We start from the raw sequence: 21,969 nt of genomic DNA, 5'->3' as shown, positions 1-21,969 counted from the left end.
CCAAGGTCAGGAGTTCAAAACCAGCCTGAGGGCCGGGCGCTGTGGCTCACGCCTGTAATCCTAGCTCTTGGGAGGCCGAGGCGGGCGGATTGCTCAAGGTCAGGAGTTCAAAACCAGCCTGAGCAAGAGCGAGACCCCGTCTCTACTATAAATAGAAAGAAATTAATTGGCCAACTGATATATATATAAAAAATTAGCCGGGCATGGTGGCGCATGCCTGTAGTCCCAGCTACTCGGGAGGCTGAGGCAGAAGGATCACTCAAGCCCAGGAGTTTGAGGTTGCTGTGAGCTAGGCTGACGCCACGGCACTCACTCTAGCCTGGACAACAAAGTGAGACTCTGTCGCAAAAAAAAAAAAAAAAAAAAAAAAAAAAAAACCAGCCTGAGTAAGAGCAAGACCCGTCTCTACTAAAAATAGAAATTAATTGGCCAACTAAAAATATATAAAAAAAATTAGCCGAGAATGGTGGCACATGCCTGTAGTTCTAGCTATTCGGGAGACTGAGGCAGTAGGATTGCTTGAGCCCAGGAGTTTGAAGTTGCTGTGAGCTAGACTGACACCACAGCACTCTAGCCCAGGCAACAGAGTTGAGTTTTCTGTCTCAAAAAAAAAAAATAATGAATCTATATCCATTTAATGGAATTTGGTGTAGCTATTAAGACAGTCATGTAGCACAATATATATTAGTTGGGATTCATTCCAAGACTTATTATTAATAGGTAAAAATAGCAATGTTTACAACAGTGTATATAATATGCTATAATTTGAGTAAAAAATTTTATATCTTTGTGTGTGTGTATGTGTGTGTGTGTATACAAATTTATGTTCTCCAAGCCCTATTGGGTTAACCAAATCCATCCTGCTCCAGTCAAAACCTGTCATCTTTGGAGCTTGGGATTATGAGACATTTGCCCATTCTTCACACTGATACCCCTCAAGTGTTTATTTGTGTGGCATGAACAGAGTTGAAATGACCATTCTGGGAGCTGTGAGGCATGTGGGGGTCTCATGTATCTTCTTTTGCCTCTCTCAGCTCTACGCTTTTTCAAAAGAAGAACCCAGAGAAGGTCCTTTTCTACAAATATAAAAGCTATGGCTCAGGTGAGATACTCTTTCCTTTTGCTCAAATAGAGTCATCTTTACCCCTAGTGCATATTAACATTTGCTTTCCTCATCATGATGCTTTTTGGTGTTGAAAAACAAAACAAAAAAACCTTTCAGACAGTTTAGTTATTATAAGCAATGCTAAAGTTCTTTCTCTGTAAAGGAAAAGTTACTGTAAAGGAAAAGTAATAGGCCAACTAATAGAAAAAATAAGTAGTTAAATGATCATTGTTAGAAATTTTATACTTTTAACTTACAGTTAACTATTTATTAGTCAGCCAAGTGGTTAGATAACAAGTTTCTCTGAAGAAGTTTTAATCAGATTTAAATCCTTCAGAAAATTGCTTATCTTCTTCTCATAAAGAGATTATGCATTATATAATGTAAAATATCTGATCCAGACCAGGTTTGGAATAATTTCTTTTACAGGGTCCTCCTTCAGGAACTTGACCCTCTTTTCCTCCTAAACAACTCAGTGCCCTCTCCAGTTTTCCCTTCTTTTAAACAATATTTGCATACTCATTTACTAAGTCCTTCAGCATCTCCCATCTCAGACTTCTGCCAGAAAGCATGATAGGACAGAAATGTGTTCCTCACATTGAATTAATGAATCTAGTTTTCTTGGACAGTGATTTAATGGAATAGAAATGAGTAATTAGGGAAACCTAATATGGAAAAGCTCTGATTAGCTCCACATACCTTGGTTTTCCAATGAGAATGTATGTATGATGTTTTTGTTTGATTTCAGTCTTAGTACATGGCAAGATCTCCTGATTCATGAGCCTTTTAGGTTTAAGAGTATGACTAGTGGTTGATCCAAAGCTCTGGTACACCACTGAGCATCCATGAAAAAGTGACATCAATGATGCCATTGTGTGAATCTGGATCATCCTCCATCAATTTTCTGTAGTTCAGTTATAAGGGGAATTTATAGCTGGGCAATGGGTAGTCATAAATGAGAGTGGGCCAACAGTTAGGAGGTCTTTAAAGGTTACCTCCAGCCTAAATATCTAAAGGCAAAAGAAAACTTGTGAAATCAGGTACAGTAGTTCATGCCTGTAATCCCAGTGACTCCAGAGGCAGAGGCAAGAGGATCGCTTGAGGCCAGGAGTTTGAGACCAGCCTAGGCAACACAGTGAGACCTTATCTCCAAAAATTTTTTTAAAAAATTAGCCCGGCATGGTTGTGCATGCCTATAGTCCCAGCTACTTGGAAGGGTGAAGCAGGAGGATCACTTGAGTCCAGGAATTCAAGGCTACAGTGAGCTATGATTGTACCACTACACTCTAGCCTGGGGGACAGAGCAAGACCCTGTCTCTAAAAAAGAAAAGTTGCCATATATATGCTCACAATAGAATATTATTCAGTGAGAAACAAAAATGTGCTTACGAAAAGCATTTGTTGTAACAAGGAATAATTCTTACTAGTAGTGGGGCATGAGAATTATCAGAGTCTTAAATTATATACAAATTTGATATTCTAAAATACAATATTTTTAAATGTCATTTTATACATGTCTGCAAGGAAAGTAGTATGGTTTCAGTCTTGCCCTGTCACCAGTCCTACTACCAAAAGGCCAGTGCCCTCAACTCTTGGACATAGTTTTTTAATTACTATTTTTGGATGAATCCGTTTTACTCATCTCTTGATTTACTGCAAAGTGAAAAGGAACATTGTATTCCCATGTTGTACTTTCCATTTTTCCTGACTTTGCTATTAATCATATCACCATTTTTGGTTAAATCAATAGTGTACACATTATTATAGCTGCAAATATCATTCTCTGCCAAGCCAACTCATGGCTTTATTCTATATAATCTTTTATCTTCCTAGAGTTAATTGCTTTTTTCCCCCCATTTGCTTAGTTGTTCATGTATTTAAACTTAAAATCTCCAGTATCATTGCCACATGCCAATCAGTAAGTTTTTTGTGTGGTCAAACACATCAGTTCCTTTTTAGCATAGAGACTTTCCTCCCTATTCCCTTTGTCTCCTTGCTCCTATCTGGTTTGGTTACTCTCTAGGCCTGTTCACAGTTTTCCAGAGACTTCTCTTTTATTGTTTTTCCTGGATTTTCTTTCACAACTCTCCTGTGTACATTACCTGTTTTCTTAATCCCATGTCACTGTCTTTTCTGGTTTACTCCCTCATTTTTGTGGAGCACATCCTCCAGTAGTTCCCTAAAAAATTGACTTGAGTCCTTAGATGTCTGTTTTCTACACTCACAACAGAATGATAGTTTGGTTATGCAATTCTAGGTCAGAATTTATTTTCTCCATCAGAATATTGAAGAGTTGTTCTTGTTGCTTCTTGCTTTTGGAGATGTTCTTGAGAATTCCATTGTCCTGCTGATTCTTGATGCCTTTTAACTGACCTTCTCTCCTCTCTGGATGCTTTTAATATCTTGTATTTATCCCTTATTCTGAAATTTTACCCTTAGTTATTTGGGAGAAGGGGAGGGACAAAGATGATCACATGTATTGTTGATTTATTATATGACAAGTATTGTGCTAGACATTGAATATATAATTTAATTTAATTAGGAAACTCCTCTTAGCTGAATTTTATTCCTTCCAGCCTTGTTTGAATAGCGGAAGTACTACTATACTCAGGTAGTTTCATCTGGAGGAAACAGAATGATATGGAAGCACAGTGATTCAGTTTGCTTATTTGTTTACGGTCCTCCACTTTTGTCCCAGACATTCATGTGCTCATTATATTTCACTTCCTCTACCTTAATTTTCTTCTTGTCTCTTTCCTTCACAAAAACATTTCTTTTCATTAATCAAGTCATGTACATGGTTGTTGTTCCAGGAGTCAGTGATGTTCAGTGATGTGTCCATAGACTTCTCTCAGGAGGAGTGGGAATGCCTGAATGATGATCAGAGAGATTTATACAGAGATGTGATGTTGGAGAATTACAGCAACCTGGTTTCAATGGGTAAGGACGTCTGCCCATAATAATTCAGATTCTGCTCTTGGAAGGCCTACTTCCCCAGTGTGAAATGCTCACGCACCTTTCAGAAACCAGTTGGATTTCTACATCCTGTTCTCACATGGAATGTTCTGAATATTGTAGAGTTAGAAAAAGGAAGCTGTATTGAATTATGGGGCATGTTTCAAGTCTTCTCTTATGTTTTATAAGTCTGTCGTCCCTTTCATCGACTCTTTCTGTAATGTCATGTCTTTCTTTGCAATGAAGGAACTGGAATTAAATTCTGGGACATCTTCATTATAAATTTGTCTCATTATTTCTTTTGTAAGCAGGACATTCTATTTCTAAACCAAATGTGATCTCCTACTTGGAGCAAGGGAAGGAGCCCTGGTTGGTTCACAGAGAGCTGACAAGAAGCCAGTGGCCAGGTAAGTGAGGCACAGCAGATATGGACCCAGGTGATCAGCATAGAAACTGCATCTTTGAGATGCTGTTTGGGAAACTCCCCTCAAAAGCTTTAGGCCTATTGTGCAAACATAAGATTTTTTTCAGCATGAGTTTTCAAATGATCCTACCTTTTCCCTTTACCTAACATACTACTTTGCCTGCTTTTTTCCTCTTGTACTTCTCTCAATTCTAACTAGCTGGTGCCCTCCTCCATCCTCTCTAATAATATTTAATATTACCTTCTATCCACATTTCGGGTCCATTTTCTTCCCAGCTTCTTATCCTCTTTTATATTTAGTCTTGTAAAAGCATCACTATCTCCTGAAATACATTTTTTTCTACATTGCCAAAGACTTATTTTTTTTAACTAGGTATTTTTAGATGTAGGAGTTTATACCCTCATTGATTCATTCATACTTTTTACGAATATTTACTGATTTTCTTACATGTGTGAGATACTCAGGTGACGCAGAGATTAAAAAGGAATAAGTAGAGTGGGTGCAGTTGTTCATGCCTGTAATCCCAGCCTTTTGCAAGGTGGGAGGATCCCTTGAGGCCAGGAATTCAAAATCAGCCTGGGCAACCTAGTGAGATCCCCATCTCTACAAAAAATATTTTAAAAAATTAGTTGGGTGTGATGGTATGTGCCTGTTATCCTAGCTACTCGGGAGGCTGAGCCAGGAGGATCACTTGAGCCCAGGAGTTGGAGGTTGCATTGAGCTGTGATCACACCACTTCACTCCAGCCTGGGCTATAGAGTAAGACCCTGTCTCAAAAAAAAAAAAAAAAAAAGGAATAAGCAATTTCAGAATTTATCACCTAGTAGGAGTACTAGAACATGTCTATAAATAAGTTCTACAAAGTAGTACCACCATAACAGAAGTTAAAATAGGAAGCTTAGCAGAAAGTGAGGGCTAAAGATACAGAAGAGGAGTTGATCCACATCAAAGTTATAGGGGTATATTTGGCCAGGCATGTCATTTACTTTAGATAGAGTTAGAAATAAAGGGCCTATGTCTTTATGGAGAAGTTAAGAGCTGGCAAAGATAGAGAGATTTGTTATAAAAGAAGAGCCCCTATTTTATGCTCAGCACTATTCTCAACACTGAGGTTATAGTAATGAATAGAACATGTAAAATCTCTCTTCCGAGAGCATAACAGCCCACCCCTCACCCAGTGCAGGGAAAAATTGAAACTAAATGAATATGTAATGTATCAGATAATATTAATAGTAAGTGCTAAAAAAAAATAAAGCAGAGAAAGATATTAGAGGGTGCTGTTTTATGCAAAGTGGTAGGAAAAAAATTTTTTTTTTTTGGAACAGAGTCTCACTCTGTTGCCCAGGCTAGAGTGAGTGCTGTGGCGTCAGCCTAGCTCACAGCAACCTCAAACTCCTGGGCTCAAGCAATCCTCCTGCCTCAGCCTCCCGAGTAGCTGGGACTACAGGCATGCGCCACCATGCCTGGCTAATTTTTTCTATATATATTAGTTGGCCAATTAATTTCTTTCTATTTATAGTAGAGATGGTGTCTCACCCTTGCTCAGGCTGGTTTCGAACTCCTGACCTCAAGCAATCCGCCCACTTCGGGCTCCCAAAGTGCTAGGATTACAGGCATGAGCCACCGTGCCAGGCCTACAATATAGTATTATTAACCAGAGATGTTGTCCTAGCCATAAATGCTGTCCTAGTATTACATTAGTACATACAAACATAGTAGAATATACTATTAGCATGTAATACTGTATATTACATCTCCAGAACTTTTTTATCTGACATAACTGCAACTTTGTCCCCTTTCCCTTACACCCGATATAGCTACCTCCCCTGCTACTGGCAGCCATTATTCTACTCTGCTTCTATGAGTTTGACTTTTTTAGATTTTATATATGAATGAAATCATGCAGTATTTGTCTTTCTGTGCCTAGCTTATTTCACTTAGCATAATGTCCTCCAGCTTCATCTATGTTGTTGAAAATAACAGGATTTCCTTCATTTTGAAGCTAAACAATACTCCATTGTATATGTGTGTGTATGTGTATGTATTTTTATATATATAAAATACACGTATACATACCATATTTTCTTTATCGAATCATCCATTGATTTCATATCTTGGCTATTGTGAATAATGCTGAACATGGGAGTGCAGATATCTCTTCCATATACTGATTTCATTTCCTTTGGATGTATACCTGGAAGTGGGATTGCTGAATCTCATATGGTGGTTTTAAAGAACCTACATGCCATTTTGCATAATGGCTATATCAACTTACATTCACACTAAGTGTACAGGGATTCTCTTTAATCCATTTTAAGTTGATTTTTGTATATGGAGTGCTATAAGAGATCCAATTTAATCTTCTGCATGTGAATATACAATTTTCTCAACATCATTTATTAAAGAGACCGACCATCCTTTTCCCACTGTGTGTTCTTGGCTCCTTTGTCAGAAATCAGTTGACCATAAATGTGTGAATTCATTTCTGGGCTCTTTATTCTGTTTCATTGGTCACTGTGTCTGGTTTTATGCTGGTACCATAGTGTTTTGATTACTGTAGCTTTGTAATATATTTTGAAGTCCAGCTGATGTAGATTTCTCCAGCTTTGTTCTTTTTGCTCAAGATTGCCTTGGCTATTCAGGGTCTCTTATGGTTCCATATGAATTTTAGGATTATTTTTTCTATTTCTGTGAAAAGTGCTATTGGAATTATGATAGGGATTGCATTGAATCTGTAAATTGCTTTGGATAGTATGGATATTTTAACAGTATTAATTTTTCCCACCCATGAATACAGAATAACTTGCCATTTATTTGGATCTTCACTTCCTTTCATCAGTGGTTTTTTTTTTTTTTTTTTGAGACAGAGTCTCGCTTTGTTGCCCAGGCTAGAGTGAGTGCCGTGGCGTCAGCCTAGCTCACAGCAACCTCAAACTCCTGGGCTCGAGCGATCCTTCTGCCTCAGCCTCCCTGGTAGCTGGGACTACAGGCATGTGCCACCATGCCCGGCTAATTTTTTATATATATATCAGTTGGCCAATTGATTTCTTTCTATTTATAGTAGAGACGGGGTCTCGCTCTTGCTCAGGCTGGTTTTGAACTCCTGACCTTGAGCAATCCGCCCGCCTCGGCCTCCCAAGAGCTAGGATTACAGGCGTGAGCCACAGCGCCCGGCCTCATCAGTGTTTTATGGTTTGCAGTGCCACCTCCTTGGTTAAATTTTTTTTCTAAGTAACTTGTGTTTTTGATGCTATTATAAAAGGATTTATTTCATTTTCAAATATTTTATTGTTAATGTGTAGAAACACAACTTATTTTTGTATGTTGATTTTGTATCTTGCAACTTTACTAAATTCATTTATTCTAACAGTTTTATAGTGGCATCCTTAGAGTTTTATATAAGATGTCATGTGCAAACAGATAATTTTACTTCTTCCTTTCCAATTTGAATACCTTTTATTCCTTTTTGTTGCCAAATATCTCTGGCTAGTATTTCCAGTAATATGTTGAACACAAGTGCATTCTTATCTTTTTCCTGGTCTTAGGAAAAAAACTTTCAATTTTCCACTGTTGAGGATGATGTTAACTCTGGGTTTGTCATGTGTGGTCTTTGTTATGTTGAAGTACATTCCTTGTATACCTCTGCAAACAAGCAGCTTCGGGCAGGCATTTTCATCTGACCCTTCATTCACCTTGCTCACGTTCTTCCCATCCATCCATCCATCCATCCATCCATCCATCCTTTCTTCTAGGCTCAGCCCCTACGTGCCCCCCTTTTTGTATATTTAAAATTAGAGGTGGAATGTGAGTAGGAGAAAGAGGGATATAAGCTTCAGCCAGTGCCTCTTCATAATGGCGTGGGGAGGTTATCAATTGGCAGATCCGTCCTGGAAAATAAAAGAGACAGAAAATGACAATATCAGGCACAACCAGTTGATAATATAGACATTTTGGGGTGGTCATGGGAATGCACCATGTTGTACTGTGTAAGTTGGTAAAGGATTATGGGAATAATAAACTACTGACTGTGATATTAAGCCAGTCTGATCCATTTCTCTGCCAGGAACTTGGAGGCAACCATACTCCTGCAGTCCCTGTAGACTCATTGGTAGACAGAGGGATCTTGAGTCCCACCATGTTAGGGGCCTTAAATACAGGAGGGTTTAAAACATGAGTCCAGAAAACTGTGGCTGTGCTGACCGGGAGAAATAAAAGGAGAAAAAGGCTGCAAAGCAGCTCTTGGTGTATCTATGCTGTTAGGGGCAGCAATAGCCAAATATGCCAGAAAAGTGTTCCCCGGGGTAGGAGGAGCCCCCAATTGTGTCATCATAGCTGAGGCCTGTGTCTCTAACTAGAGACCTCTCAATTGACCTCACATGATCCTGGGCGCTGTCATGGTGTTACGTGTCTGTCGCGGTGAGACCCCAGTCGGCAGCAGCTGGAGGGAGAGACCTTTCATTTGTGAAATCCAGCTCATGATGTAGGCGAACTCGTCTGGAAGGGAACCACTCGGGACCAGTAGAAGTTTGAACACAAACATGTCCTCTTCCCCATGTTAACACACCAAAAGGGCTGTTCCAGGTTCCTAAGGAGTCCCATCCCTGCACTCACGCTTTCTCTCGGGGCTCAGGCTGGGAAACGGAAAGGGAGGTGTAATAACTAAGGACCGGGATGGAGAACAGCTGGAGACTGGACAAAGTAAAAAAATTAAGAGTGTATAATGCTTTTGCTACTCTTTGTTGTGGAAGGGCAAGGTACTCCCCCCTTTTGTTTTTCCAAATAATTTTTTAAGGTGCGGTTGGTCCTCTCAACAAGTGCCTGTCCAGTAGATGTATGTGGATTGCCAGTGATGTGGCAAATGTTCCAGTCCTGTAAAGTAGTCTGAAAGACAGTTGCGGTGTAATAGGGCCCATTATCAGTCTTCACAGTATGAGGAAGCCCTAGATAAGGATGGAGTTTAACAAATGAGTGATCGCAGGGGAGACACGCTCACCCCATCATGCAGTGGCATGAATCATTCCTAAGTGTCAACAGTTACCTGTAGATATCGAAGGCAGGGAAATGAGTAATGTTCATTTGCCAGAGTGAGTTAGGAGTTAGGCCTCAAGGTTTGACCCCAGGTGATAAAGGCACACCTTGTACAGCCTTACAAGCTGAGCAGGCACTTTTACGTGACCAGCTTGTTTCTGGGTAATGGGAAACTATTCAATAAGCATTTGAGTGTTTTGGAGAAAGAACTGATGGGACATTATGGCATTTTTAAAGACATTAGTGGAATATAATTCTTTAAGGAATTAACAAGTGGGATGTATCCAATTCACATGTCCCAAAAGTTGTTGTAATGCATGTAGTGTCAGGGTAGAAGGGAAGGAGATTGCTATTTGTTGGGGTCGCAGTGAAGGTGAAAAAAGTAGGTAACCAAGGTAGCACCAGGGTTGGGTAAGTTGTATTTTGTCTGGGGCAATTTGCAGCCCATGGACGGCAGTATATGTTTGTAAATAAGCAAACAATGATAATAATTCTGCTTGAATAGGAGCTTCTAATAATACATCATCCATATAGTAGTAGATGATAGCAGATGGGAACTGGCACCAAGAAAGGAGTAGGGCTTGATGAACATAATATTGACAAACAGTGGGACTATTTAACATACCTTGCAGAAGGACTTTCCGGTGATACCTATTGATTGGATGGGCATTATTATAAGTAGGAGCAGAACATGCAAATCCTTCCCAGTGTTGTTTCACTAGAGAAATTGTGAAAAGATAATCTTTCAAATCAATTACAATCAAAGGAATTAACGACAGCTGGGGAAGACCAAGTTGTAGCGGTCCTATCGGGACTGTAATAGCATTAAGAGCTCTTAGGTCCTGTAGTAAACGCCACTTACTGTTCTTTTTAGTATGACCAATACAGGAGTATTCCATGGTCTCAGGGAAGGGTCTATATATCCTGCCTTAAGTTGGTCCTGGACAAAAGATTTTAAATGTTTTAATTTATCCTGCTTAATAGGCCACTGCTGTATCCAGATGGGTGAATTAGTCGTCCATTGTAAAGGTGTGGGTCGTATTGGATGCACCTGAGCAGTGGCCCTATTGAAAAGGCTGGGTAGCTAGAAGATTCCATTGTTTTAGCAAATCTCATCCCCATAAAGATTGACCCTCTCGTAGGTAATGTTAAAAAGCAGATAGTTTGCCAGGGGAGGAAGAGAAATCCCCTTTGAGAGGGAGAGGAGGAGGAAGTGGAGGAGGTAGCCGCTCCTCCTGTTTAACCGCAGAAAGCAATGGTGGAGAGAATGGCTCAGTATTCTAGAATTTTTCAGCTGACCTTTGAACTCAGCAAACAAGCTGCTTTGGGCAGGTGTTTTCACCTGACCCTTCATTCACCTTGCTCACGTTCTTTCCATCTACCCATCCATCCTTCTAGGCCCAGCCCCTACATAGATGTTCTTGATGCATGTGGACATATGTCAGCGTCTGGGCATTGCAGAGTTGGATATTTATTCCAGTCATCACAGTCTGGGCTTGTTTGTGCCCATCCTTGAGAAGGCTTTCTACATATTGAAAATGAATGGAGTGTTGTGATCTAAACCTTTGGCCACTGCAGCCGTATCGGCACTAGGGGGCAGCGTAAGGCCATGAATGCTGTGGCTCTTGCCAACTCCTAAATACACCACCTTGGTGGGGTTTGGTAAGGTTAGGGAGGATTCCCTGGGTTATCAGATAAAATCTCTAGCTATTTGTCATCTTTTCCACAATCAGCCTGACAAAGTAAGCAGGCACATTTATGTGATGAGCCCATGGACGGCAGTGTATGTTTGTGCATAAGCAAACGATGATAATAATTCTGCTTGAGTAGGAGCTGCTAATAATACATCATCCATATAGTGATACATGATAGTGGATGGGAACTGACACCGAGAAAGGAATAGGGCTTGATGAACATAATATTGAGAAATAGTGGGGCTATTTAACATCCCTTGCAGAAGGATTTTCTGGTGATACCTGTCAACTGGATGAGCATTTATATAAGTGGGAACAGAAAATGCAAATCTTTCCTGGTCTTGGTTCACTAGAGGAATTGTGAAAAGATCATCTTTTAAATCAATTACAATCAAAGGCCAATCTCTTGGAATTAACAACAGCTGGGGAAGGCCAGGTTGTAGAGGCCCCATTGGGACTGTAATAGCATTAAGAGCTCTTAGGTTTTGTAGTAAACGCCTTTTCTTTTTAGTGTGATGAGTACAGGAGCGTTCCATGGGCTCAGGGAAGGTTCTAAATGTCCTGCTTTAAGTTGGTCCTGGACGAGAAATTTTAAATTTTTAATTTATCCTGCTTAATGGACAACTGCTCTATTCATATGGGTGGATTAGTCGTCCATTGTAAAGGTGTGGGTTTTATTGGATGCAACTGAACAGTGGCCCCTATTGAAAAGGCTGGGTAGCTAGAAGATTCCATTGTTCTAGCAAATCTCATCCCCATAAAGATTGACCCTTGTAGGCAATGTTAAAAAGCAGATGGTTTTCCAGGGGAGGAAGAGAAATCCCCTTTGAGAGGGAGAGGAGGAGGAAGTGGAGGAGGTAGCTGCTCCTCCTGTTGAGCCACAGAAGGCGATGGTGGAGAGAATGGCTCAGGATTCAGGAATTTTTCAGCTGACCTTTGCACTCAGCAAACATGCTTCTTTGGGCAGGTGTTTTCACCTGACCCTTCAATCACTTTGCTCACGTTCTTTCCATCTACCCATCCATCCTTCTAGGCCCAGCCCCTACATAGATGTTCTTGATGCTTGTAGACATATGTCAGTGTCTGGGCATTGCAGAGTTAGATATTTATTCCAGTCATCACAATCTGGGCTTGTTTGTGCCAATCCTTGAGAAGGCTTTCTACACATTGAAAATGAATGGAGGCCGGGCGCGGTGGCTCACACCTGTAATCCTAGCACTCTGGGAGGCTGAGGTGGGCGGATTGCTCGATGTCAGGAGTTCAGAACCAGCCTGAGCAAGAGCGAGACCCCGTCTCTACTATTAATAGAAAGAAATTAATTGGCCAAGTAATAAATATAGAAAAAAAACAGCCGGGCATGGTGGCGCATGCCTGTAGTCCCAGCTACTCGGGAGGCTGAGGCAGCAGGATTGCTTGAGCCCAGGAGTTTGAGGTTGCTTTGAGCTAGGCTGACGCCATGGCACTCACTCTAGCCTGGGCAACAAAGCGAGACTCTTGTCTCAAAAAAAAAAAAAAAAGAAAGAAAGAAAGAAAATGGAGTGTTGTGATCTAAGCCTTTGGTCACTGCAGCCGTATCAGCACTAGGGGGCACTGTAAGCCCGTGAACACTATGACTCTTGCCAACTCTTAGATAACACCACCTTGGTGGGCTTTGGTAAGGTAAAGGAGGATTCCCTGGGTTATCAGATAAAATCTCTAGGTATTTGTCATCTCTTTTCCACAATCACAAGGAGTCCCTCTCTGAGTGGAGCTACCTGGATTTGGGGGAGGGGTGATATGAGTTCTGGACTTTTTTTTTTTTTTTTTTTTTTTGAGACAGAGTCTTGCTTTATTGCCCAGGCTAGTGTGAGTGCCTTGGCGTCAGCCTAGCTCACAGCAACCTCAAACTCCTGGGCTCAAGCAATCCTCCTGCCTCAGCCTCCTGAGTAGCTGGGACTACAGGCATGCGCCACCATGCCCGGCTAATTTTTTCTATATATATTAGTTGGCCAATTAATTTCTATTCATAGGAGAGACCGGGTCTCGCTCTTGCTCAGGCTGGTTTCAAACTCCTGACCTTGAGCAATCCGCCCACCTTGGCCTCCCAAAGTACTAGGATTATAGGCATGAGCCACCGCGCCTGGCCTGGACATTTTTTATTAAGAAGTATACATTTAGACACTTGCTGATTGAAGCAATAAAAAAATATTTGTCAATCTTCCAATATGTAGCAGATACTGTGCTCAGAGTTAAATACACATTAAGGAAGATGACAGACATTATCCTTGCCCTCATAGAACTTAAGATTTAGTGAGGAAAATCCTGTTGCATGAATCCAAATAAATATATAATTACAAATTGTGAAAATTCTGTTGAGGAGAACAGAGTACTAAAAGGATAATTATTAATACAAATGAGGCATAATTTAGGGATCAGGCAAGGCCTTGAAAAGTATGACCTTAAGGTAGAGATTTTAAAAATGAACATTAGTCATCAAGGCCCAGAAAGAAAGAAAACACTGCTAGACTTAAGACCAAGTAGCTAGAAAGACCTTGAGAGGGACAGAGAGCTGGAGGCATTTGAAGAACTGAAAAATAAAACCAATGAGGATGAAGCTTAGAAAGCAAAGGGTGGTATTTTGTGAGATTTGGTTGAAAAGGCAGGCAAGAACCAGATTATTTGAGCTTTGTAGATCACGTTCAAGAGTTTGGCTTTTATTATAAAGGCAATCCAGAGCAGTGGCAGGCTAATGTCTTTCTGGTGGTACATATTTAGGATTGCAAACCTCAAACGGAGAAACTAGGTAGGAGTCTAAGAGATCAGGGGAGAGATGTTTTGTATTAGGAATTGTACTGGATAGAGAAGGAAGAGAAGTATTTCAAGAGAGGTTTAGGAGTAAAGCTAGGCAGAATTTGCTGAATGATTGTACGGGAGTAAGAGGAAGAAGATGGTACTTAGAATGATCTTCCCCTTTTTGGCTTGAGCTTTTCCCTCTGGGTCCCTAGTTGCCATCTTCAAAACACTTCTCTTGCCTAACATCCCCATTTTTGTGTATAAATTCTTCCACAGTATTATCTCCCACTTATTTTATACCAAGTACTTTACATACATTTTTCCCAATCCTCACAACAATCATAGGAGTTATCATTCCTATTGTATTAGAGAACTGCGGGCTCAGAAAGATGAACTAATTTGCCCAAGAAAACAATGCTTATAATTATCTGAGTTTGAAACTCATATACTAAATGTAGTACCTTTGATCTTTCAATACAATACTCTGCCTTCCAGTTTACTTTCTTCCCTTCTCTTTGAACTGACAAAGGCCTTTCCTGTCAGTCAGTAGTCACTACCATAGTGCTCATGCACTTGATAAGTCCCCTGTTCTCTTCTCCCAAGGTCAGCATCTCAAAATTCCAAGGCAAACAGTATTTTCATCAAACCCCAACATATCCCATATCTATCCACGAAAGAATCCTCCCTTTCTGTCACTCATCCTATGTTCAGTCAACACCTGCCTTTTCTTAAGCTAGGCCTTTAGATTGCCATCCCTGTTTCCTTATTCATTGAAAATCTCTGGCCCTCTAATTACAGAGTCTAAACCAGTGCTGTCCAATAGAACATTGGTTGATGATGGAAATGTCCTATATTTATGATTTCCAGTACAGAAGCCACTAGCCACATTTGGCTATTGAACACTGGAAATGTGAATAGTGTGACTGAGGAACTGAATTTGAAATTTTAGTTATTTTAAATTTAAATAGCCACATGTAGCAGGCGGCTACTATATTGGACAATGCGGATCTAACCCGGGGCTAGCAAACTTTTTCTTGAAGGTCCAGATACTAAGTATTTTAGGCTTGCAGTCCATGCAGTCTCTGTCATAAATATTAATACTTATTTTTGCCATTGTAGCTCAAAAGCATTCATAGACAATATGTAATAAGTGTGGTTGTATTCTAATAAAACTTAATTTATAAAAATGGGTGTAGGGTTATAGGCCATAGTTTGTCAATCCCTGGAAATTTTCCGTTAGGCATATTTATTTTATCCTGAACAACAGCCCTGTTAAGTAGGTGTGATCATTTCCCTTATTTTACAGTTCATGCTGTTAGCTACTATTAAATGTCTAAGTGTTTATATGCTGAGATAATTTGTGTGTAGGGGGGTATGAGTAGAGTCATCCTGCAACAAGGAAGATAAGACTAAGGTTTATATGTATCTAGCAAGCTTCCCAAAGTAATTCTGATTTATAGCAATGTTTGGGAACCAGTGACTTCCTTTGTTTCCCTAAACACTATCCTCATCTTCTGATGTGACCTCACTATCACTCCTTCTTCCTCATCCCTTTTTTTAATTATTTAAATTCTCAATTTTTTTTTTTTTTTTTTTTTTTTTTTTTTTTTTTTTTTTTTTTTTTTTTTTTTGAGACAGAGTCTCGCTTTGTTGTCCAGGCTAGAGTGAGTGCCGTGGCGTCAGCCTAGCTCACAGCAACCTCAAACTCCTGGGCTCCAGTGATCCTTCTGCCTCAGCCTCCCGAGTAGCTGGGACTACAGGCATGCGCCACTATGCCCGGCTAATTTTTTATATATATATCAGTTGGCCAATTAATTTCTTTCTATTTATAGTAGAGACGGGGTCTCGCTCTTGCTCAGGCTGGTTTCGAACTCCTGACCTTGAGCAATCCGCCCGCCTCGGCCTCCCAAGAGCTAGGATTACAGGCGTGAGCCACAGCGCCCGGCCAAAATTCTCAATTTTAATTAAAGTTTTATTTCTCCTAAACAAACAAAAAAAAGGCCGGGCGCAGTGGCTCACGCCTGTAATCCTAGCACTCTGGGAGGCCGAGGTGGGCGGATTGCTCGAGGTCAGGAGTTCAAAACCAGCCTGAGCAAGAGCGAGACCCTGTCTCTACTATAAATAGAAAAAAATTAATTGGCCAACTAATATATGTGGAAAAATTAGCCGAGCATGGTGGTGCATGCCTGTAGTCCCAGCTATTTGGGAGGCTGAGGCAGCAGGATTGCTTGAGCCCAGGAATTTGAGATTGCTGTGAGCTTGGCTGACACCATGGCACTCACTCTAGCCTGGGCAACAAAACAAGACTCTGTCTCAAAAAAAAAATATATATATATATATATATATATGAGTGATTGCTTTCATATTTTCTTTCAGTTCTGGAATCAAGATGTGAGACCAAGAAATTATTTCTGAAGAAAGAAATTTATGAAATAGAGTCAGCCCAGTGGGAGATAATGGAAAAACTTACAAAACATGACCTTCAGTGCTCTAGTTTCAGAGATGATTGGGAATGTAATGGCCAGTTTGAGAAACAGGATGGCTCTCAGGAGGGACATTTCAGTCAAATGATATTCACTCATGAAGACATGCCCACTTTCAGTCAGCATCCATCCTTTACATTACAGCGAATAATTAATAATAAAGAGAAATACTGTGCAACTAAAGAATATAGGAAAACTTTTAGACATGGCTCACAATTTACTACTCATCAGATAATTCATACCATTGAGAAGCCCTATGAATGTAAAGAATGTGGAAAGTTCTTTAGACATCCCTCAAGACTTACTCATCATCAGAAAATTCATACTGGCAAGAAACCCTTTGAATGTAAGGAATGTGGAAAAACCTTTATTTGTGGCTCAGACCTTACTCGACATCACAGAATTCACACTGGTGAGAAACCCTATGAATGTAAGGAATGTGGAAAGGCTTTCAGTAGTGGTTCAAACTTTACTCGACATCAGAGAATTCACACTGGTGAGAAACCCTATGAATGTAAGGAATGTGGGAAGGCCTTTAGTAGTGGTTCAAATTTTACTCAACATCAGAGAATTCATACTGGGGAGAAACCATATGAATGTAAGGAGTGTGGCAATGCCTTTAGTCAGAGCTCACAACTTATTAAACATCAAAGAATCCATACAGGTGAGAAACCTTATGAATGTAAAGAATGTGATAAGGCTTTTCGTTCTGGTTCAGACCTTACCAGACATCAGAGAATTCATACTGGTGAGAAACCCTATGAATGTAAGATATGTGGGAAAGCCTATTCTCAGAGTTCACAACTTATTAGTCATCATAGAATTCATAATGGTGAGAAACCATATGAATATAGGGAATGTGGAAAGAACTTTAATTATGGCTCACAACTTATTCAGCATCAAAATCTGTACTGGTGATAAACTAGAATATATGAAGTGTATAGGAAGGATTTTAATTATGGCTAAAAAGTATTCAACATCATGGAATTTATCGTGTTATTAATTCCTCTAGATAGAATAATGTGGAAACATATTTGTTGACTACAGCTTATTCAGCTCATGAAAAATAATGTTGGAGAAACACCATATACATAGAATACATTTTGGAAGCTCTTTAATAAAAGCCCATATTTCTCTTAACATCATATAATTCGGTCTAGCAAATATTTGAAATGACAGCATTTTTGACACCTTTCTAATCTTCTTAAACATCAGAGAATTTATATGGAAATGTAATCCTGTGATTTTCATCCCCCACCCCAATTTGCCTATAATTGTTACATTCATAATATTTTAAAACATCTTCAATTTATATGACTGTAAAGTTTATCAGTTTACATCATGGTTTGTAAAATATCTTTATTTTTAAAATACCTTTAATACCTGAGAGAATTGACCTCTTTATTTTTAAAGATGGCTTCTTCTTTTTTCTCTTTATAAGATTAAGACTTTCTTATTATAAAGATGTTCATGAACAACTTTCCACTCAGTAAACAGAGATCCTTTACTATCTTCATGGTGTTTCATTGTGCGTATGCCATTTATCAAATCCCTATTGATGGACATCATAGTCTCCTCCACATATTTTGCCAAAATACATGTCCCTGATGGACATTCTCCCTAGGTACATCTTTGTATTTTATATTATCTTTTGTTATGTGTTTTTTTTGTTTGTTTTTTGAGACAGTCTCGCTTTGTTGCCCAGGCTAGAGTGAGTGCCATGGCATCAGCCTAGCTCACAGCAACCTCAAACTCCTGGGCTCAAGCAATCCTTCTGCCTCAGCCTCCCAGGTAGCTGGGACTACAGGCATGCGCCACCATGCCCAGCTAATTTTTTCTATATATATTAGTTGGCCAATTAATTTCTTTCTATTTATAGTAGAGACGGGGTCTCGCTCTTGCTCAGGCTGGTTTTGAACTCCTGACCTCGAGCAATCCGCCCGCCTCTTCCTCCCAGAGAGCTAGGATTACAGGTGTGAGCCACCGCGCCCGGCCTTGTTATGTTTTTAATAGATAATATATCTCATTAGAAATTATAAAATGGGGATCATTAAAATACCTACCTCATAATGTCTTGTGAGGATTAAATGAATGAAGACACATAAAGTGCTTAGAATTGTGCCTGGCATATAATAAATACATATTGAATGTTAGTCATTGTTATTATATTTACTGTTGTCATCAGTATTATTATTTGTTGAAAGGCTTTTTAACTTCTGTAGACCTTACTTACCATTAGACAGGGTATTTAACTGAAGAAAGCCCCTTTGAGGGTAATGAATTAAGAAAATTTTCCATCATCACTGATTTCCTACTGAGCATTAAATGATCCTAGGTGTTGGTAGGGAAAGTAATGTGAGTAATGTAATATGTGGGAAGAACTTTATTCAGACTGGTATCCTTTTTGTTACATCATAAAATACCTAGCATAAAAAGAAACAAGAATATAGACAAAATATTGGTGATGCTGATGAAGAAAAAACTGTAAAAAGAGAAATAAACAGCATTACATTTGAAAAATGGATAGAAATAGAAACCATATAGATTTAAAAGGTTATACTGAATATTTTTGTCTGATACATTTGGGAACCTAAACAAAATGAATTTTCAGGAAGATGTAAATCACTAGTATTAACTTAAAGATAATTAGAACTCTTAGAAGACTGTCAAACACAGAGAACAGGAAAAAATTAGCAAGGGATCATGAAGCACCAAGTCCAATTTATTTTTAAGCAAAATTTTACCAAGTGTTACAGGGTGTCCCAAAATTCTGCATGCAGAGGAAAAAATTTATGAAAGTTTGTGATGAATATTTTGTAAATAAAGGTACATTTAGCTACAATTTCCCAGTTTCCTTATGTATGGTGACTTTTGGGAAACACTGTATTTCAATTATATAGAAGTAGACATCTCATTTTACCTAACATAATTTTGATGTCAGAAATGAATGAGGAGGATACAAAAAAGAAAGCTATTTTTCAGTGTCAGCTATGAAGATGTATACACTCATTCTAAAGAAATTAGCAAATTGTAGGTCTGTTTGATGGTTGTAGAAAACACAGGCCTTATTTTTCTTTTGACTTTGTGAGGAAATCCAGAAATCTACATTTTTTAAATGTTCGATCGCTCCTGATTTTTAACTGGCCAATCAAATTTTTTAAAGAATCATTGTGAGAGACAAAGAAAATATATTGGCTCTTGAGCTATGTATACATACACAAGAGGAAATAAAAATTTTTAAAGAGTTAACCTATCACGATTTTGCCATAGCAGCAAATATGTCAGTGTAATTTTTATAGTTTTTAAACCAAGGGTCAGCAAACTTTTTCCCTAAAGAGCCAGATAGTCAATATTTTAGCCTTTGTGGGCCATATTCAAGTCTGCCATTATAGTGTGAAAACCAAGTAAAAGTCACTTAAGAAATCCTGAAGTTTAAAAAAAAAAAGCCCACAGTTTAGCTTTGTTTAGGTTTAGGGTCATTTTTGAGATGGCCCTTTATTGTGCCTCAAATTTCATGCTCAGCAATCACCTCCCTACAGTGGACAGTTACTATTCTGTGGAAGGAAAATTCATATATTAAGATACCTTAGATCTATCTTATGCCCCATTCCCTTTTATCTTAGATCTTATATAAGAAGAGTTTCTTTGGACATTGAGTTACTTTATTTTACAGGCATAAGGAGGTAAAAAATATTTCATAATAAATTTGAGAAAAATAGAGCAAATATCTGCAATTGGGAGAATTACTAAAAACAGAATTTTCTGTTCTAATGTTTTGCATTATTATCAAAATGAGAACTGCCAAATGAAATTTAATTTTGTGTGCATATTTAAATCTTTTATTAAGTCCCTCATCTAAAATTATGGAGGTAGTACATTTGCACCCAAATTAATGAAACAGTACCATCAGGTAAAAAGAAAACATCATTATCTCTGTCCTCCATTCCTCTTTCCCTCCCCGTTTGTCCATTTTCTTCTGAATAATATTTAAAGATTGTATATATTTCTTCATGTTCAAACATTAACATACAAATTCTTGGATTATGTTTTTTATAAAAAAATGGATGATACTTTATATGTTTCTATGAAATTTGCTTTTATACATTCAACTGTACATTTTGGATATTCCTTCCTGTAATAGATGATGATTTAACTTAAAGCTTTTTAATGGTTACAGTATCTTCCACAGTATGCTTGTTCCAATACCTATTCAATCATTTCCCCACTTGTGATGTTTCAGATTGTTTCCTCTTTTTATGCCATTTCAGAATAATGCTGCAATAAACATTTTTATATTCTTGTCTATTTTATTTCTATAAAATGGGTTTTCCAAGTCATTTCCAGTGTTTTCTGTTTCTCAGGAAGGGTTTGCTTCTAGAAAATTTCAGAGGGCAAGAAAATACAGGAAAAGAGTGCATTTTTTCATGTGTGTTTCTATGTATGTATACATATAAATTTAATATTTTAATCCATCTGGAATTGATTATTGTATATGGTATGAGTCAGGTATAAGATTTGTTTCTATCCAGAAATAAAACTAATTATGTCAGAAGTAATTATTAAATTCTTCATCTTGGGGAGAGGAGGAGGATCAGAAAAAAAATTCCTCATCTTTCTCCTGAATTAAAATACTGTCATATATTAAATGCTCAAATCATGGTATCTGTTTCTGTTCCCTATATTTCAGCAATCTTTGACAATTTTCAGTAACTTTTATTACTTGGAAATAAAGATAGATAGATAGATTTTTTTTTTATTTTTATTTTTTGAGACAGAGTCTCACTTTTGTTGCCAGGGCTAGAGTGCCCTGGTGTCAGCCTAGCTCACAGCAACTTCAAACTCCTGGGCTCAAGCAATCCTCCTGCCTCAGCCTCCCAAGTAGCTGGGACTACAGGCATGCACCACCATGCGCAGCTAATTTTATATATATATATATACACACACATATATATGTATATATATATATATATTGGCCAATTAATTTCTATTTATACTAGAGACGGGGGTCTCGCTCTTGCTCAGGCTGGTTTCGAACTCCTGACCTCCAGCAATCTGTCTGCCTCGGCCTCCCGGAGTGCTAGGATTACAGGTGTGAGCCACTGCTCCCAGCCCCCCTTACCTTTTAATATCTAATAACAATACCCTCTAATAAAATGTGTCACAATGCTTAAAATATGCTAGTAATATCTAAAAGTTTAATATATTAGGATACTGCTTATAAGGTGATAGATTCTTTTGGGCTTTATAGTTATATAATCTGCAGATAAAGCTGATATACCTACTTTACAATATTTATACCTATTTTATTTTCTTGTCTTTTGCATGTTGCACACCTGGTGACACTGGGTGTTGGGACTTCTTACCATGTTTTCTTCATTTTTATAGAAGGGTTTGTTTTTGAGGATTATTTCTGCTTCCTATTTTCATCACTATTATTTGTATGTCATAAGAGAAATTATTTATTGCCTTGGTGAAATATATTCTCTTGTATTTTTATGTATTTTTTT

The 21,969-nt window shown here is 38.6% G+C and overlaps 1 protein-coding gene across 2 annotated transcripts; it reads left to right on the top strand.

The window, feature by feature from the left end:
• The first annotated feature begins 1,035 nt into the window (after nucleotides 1-1,035).
• ZNF566 (zinc finger protein 566) lies at nucleotides 1,036-21,344 on the top strand. 2 transcript variants are annotated; one of them, XM_012774937.2, is made up of 4 exons: nucleotides 1,036-1,102; nucleotides 3,919-4,045; nucleotides 4,372-4,467; nucleotides 16,356-21,344. In XM_012774937.2, exons 1-4 carry the CDS (start codon nucleotides 1,094-1,096, stop codon nucleotides 17,378-17,380), a joined length of 1,257 nt encoding a protein of 418 aa, XP_012630391.1. In that variant the 5' UTR covers nucleotides 1,036-1,093; the 3' UTR covers nucleotides 17,381-21,344. The 2 variants fall into 2 exon arrangements, with proteins under 2 accessions (XP_012630391.1, XP_012630387.1); XM_012774933.2 differs by having other exon boundaries at nucleotides 4,369-4,467.
• Nucleotides 21,345-21,969: the final 625 nt, after the last annotated feature.

This window comes from Microcebus murinus, chromosome 16, assembly GCF_040939455.1.
Source record: "Microcebus murinus isolate Inina chromosome 16, M.murinus_Inina_mat1.0, whole genome shotgun sequence".
Taxonomy (NCBI): Eukaryota; Metazoa; Chordata; class Mammalia; order Primates; family Cheirogaleidae; genus Microcebus; species Microcebus murinus.
Note: the sequence above shows the minus strand (reverse complement) of the source record. Positions and strands in the feature narration are given on the sequence as shown.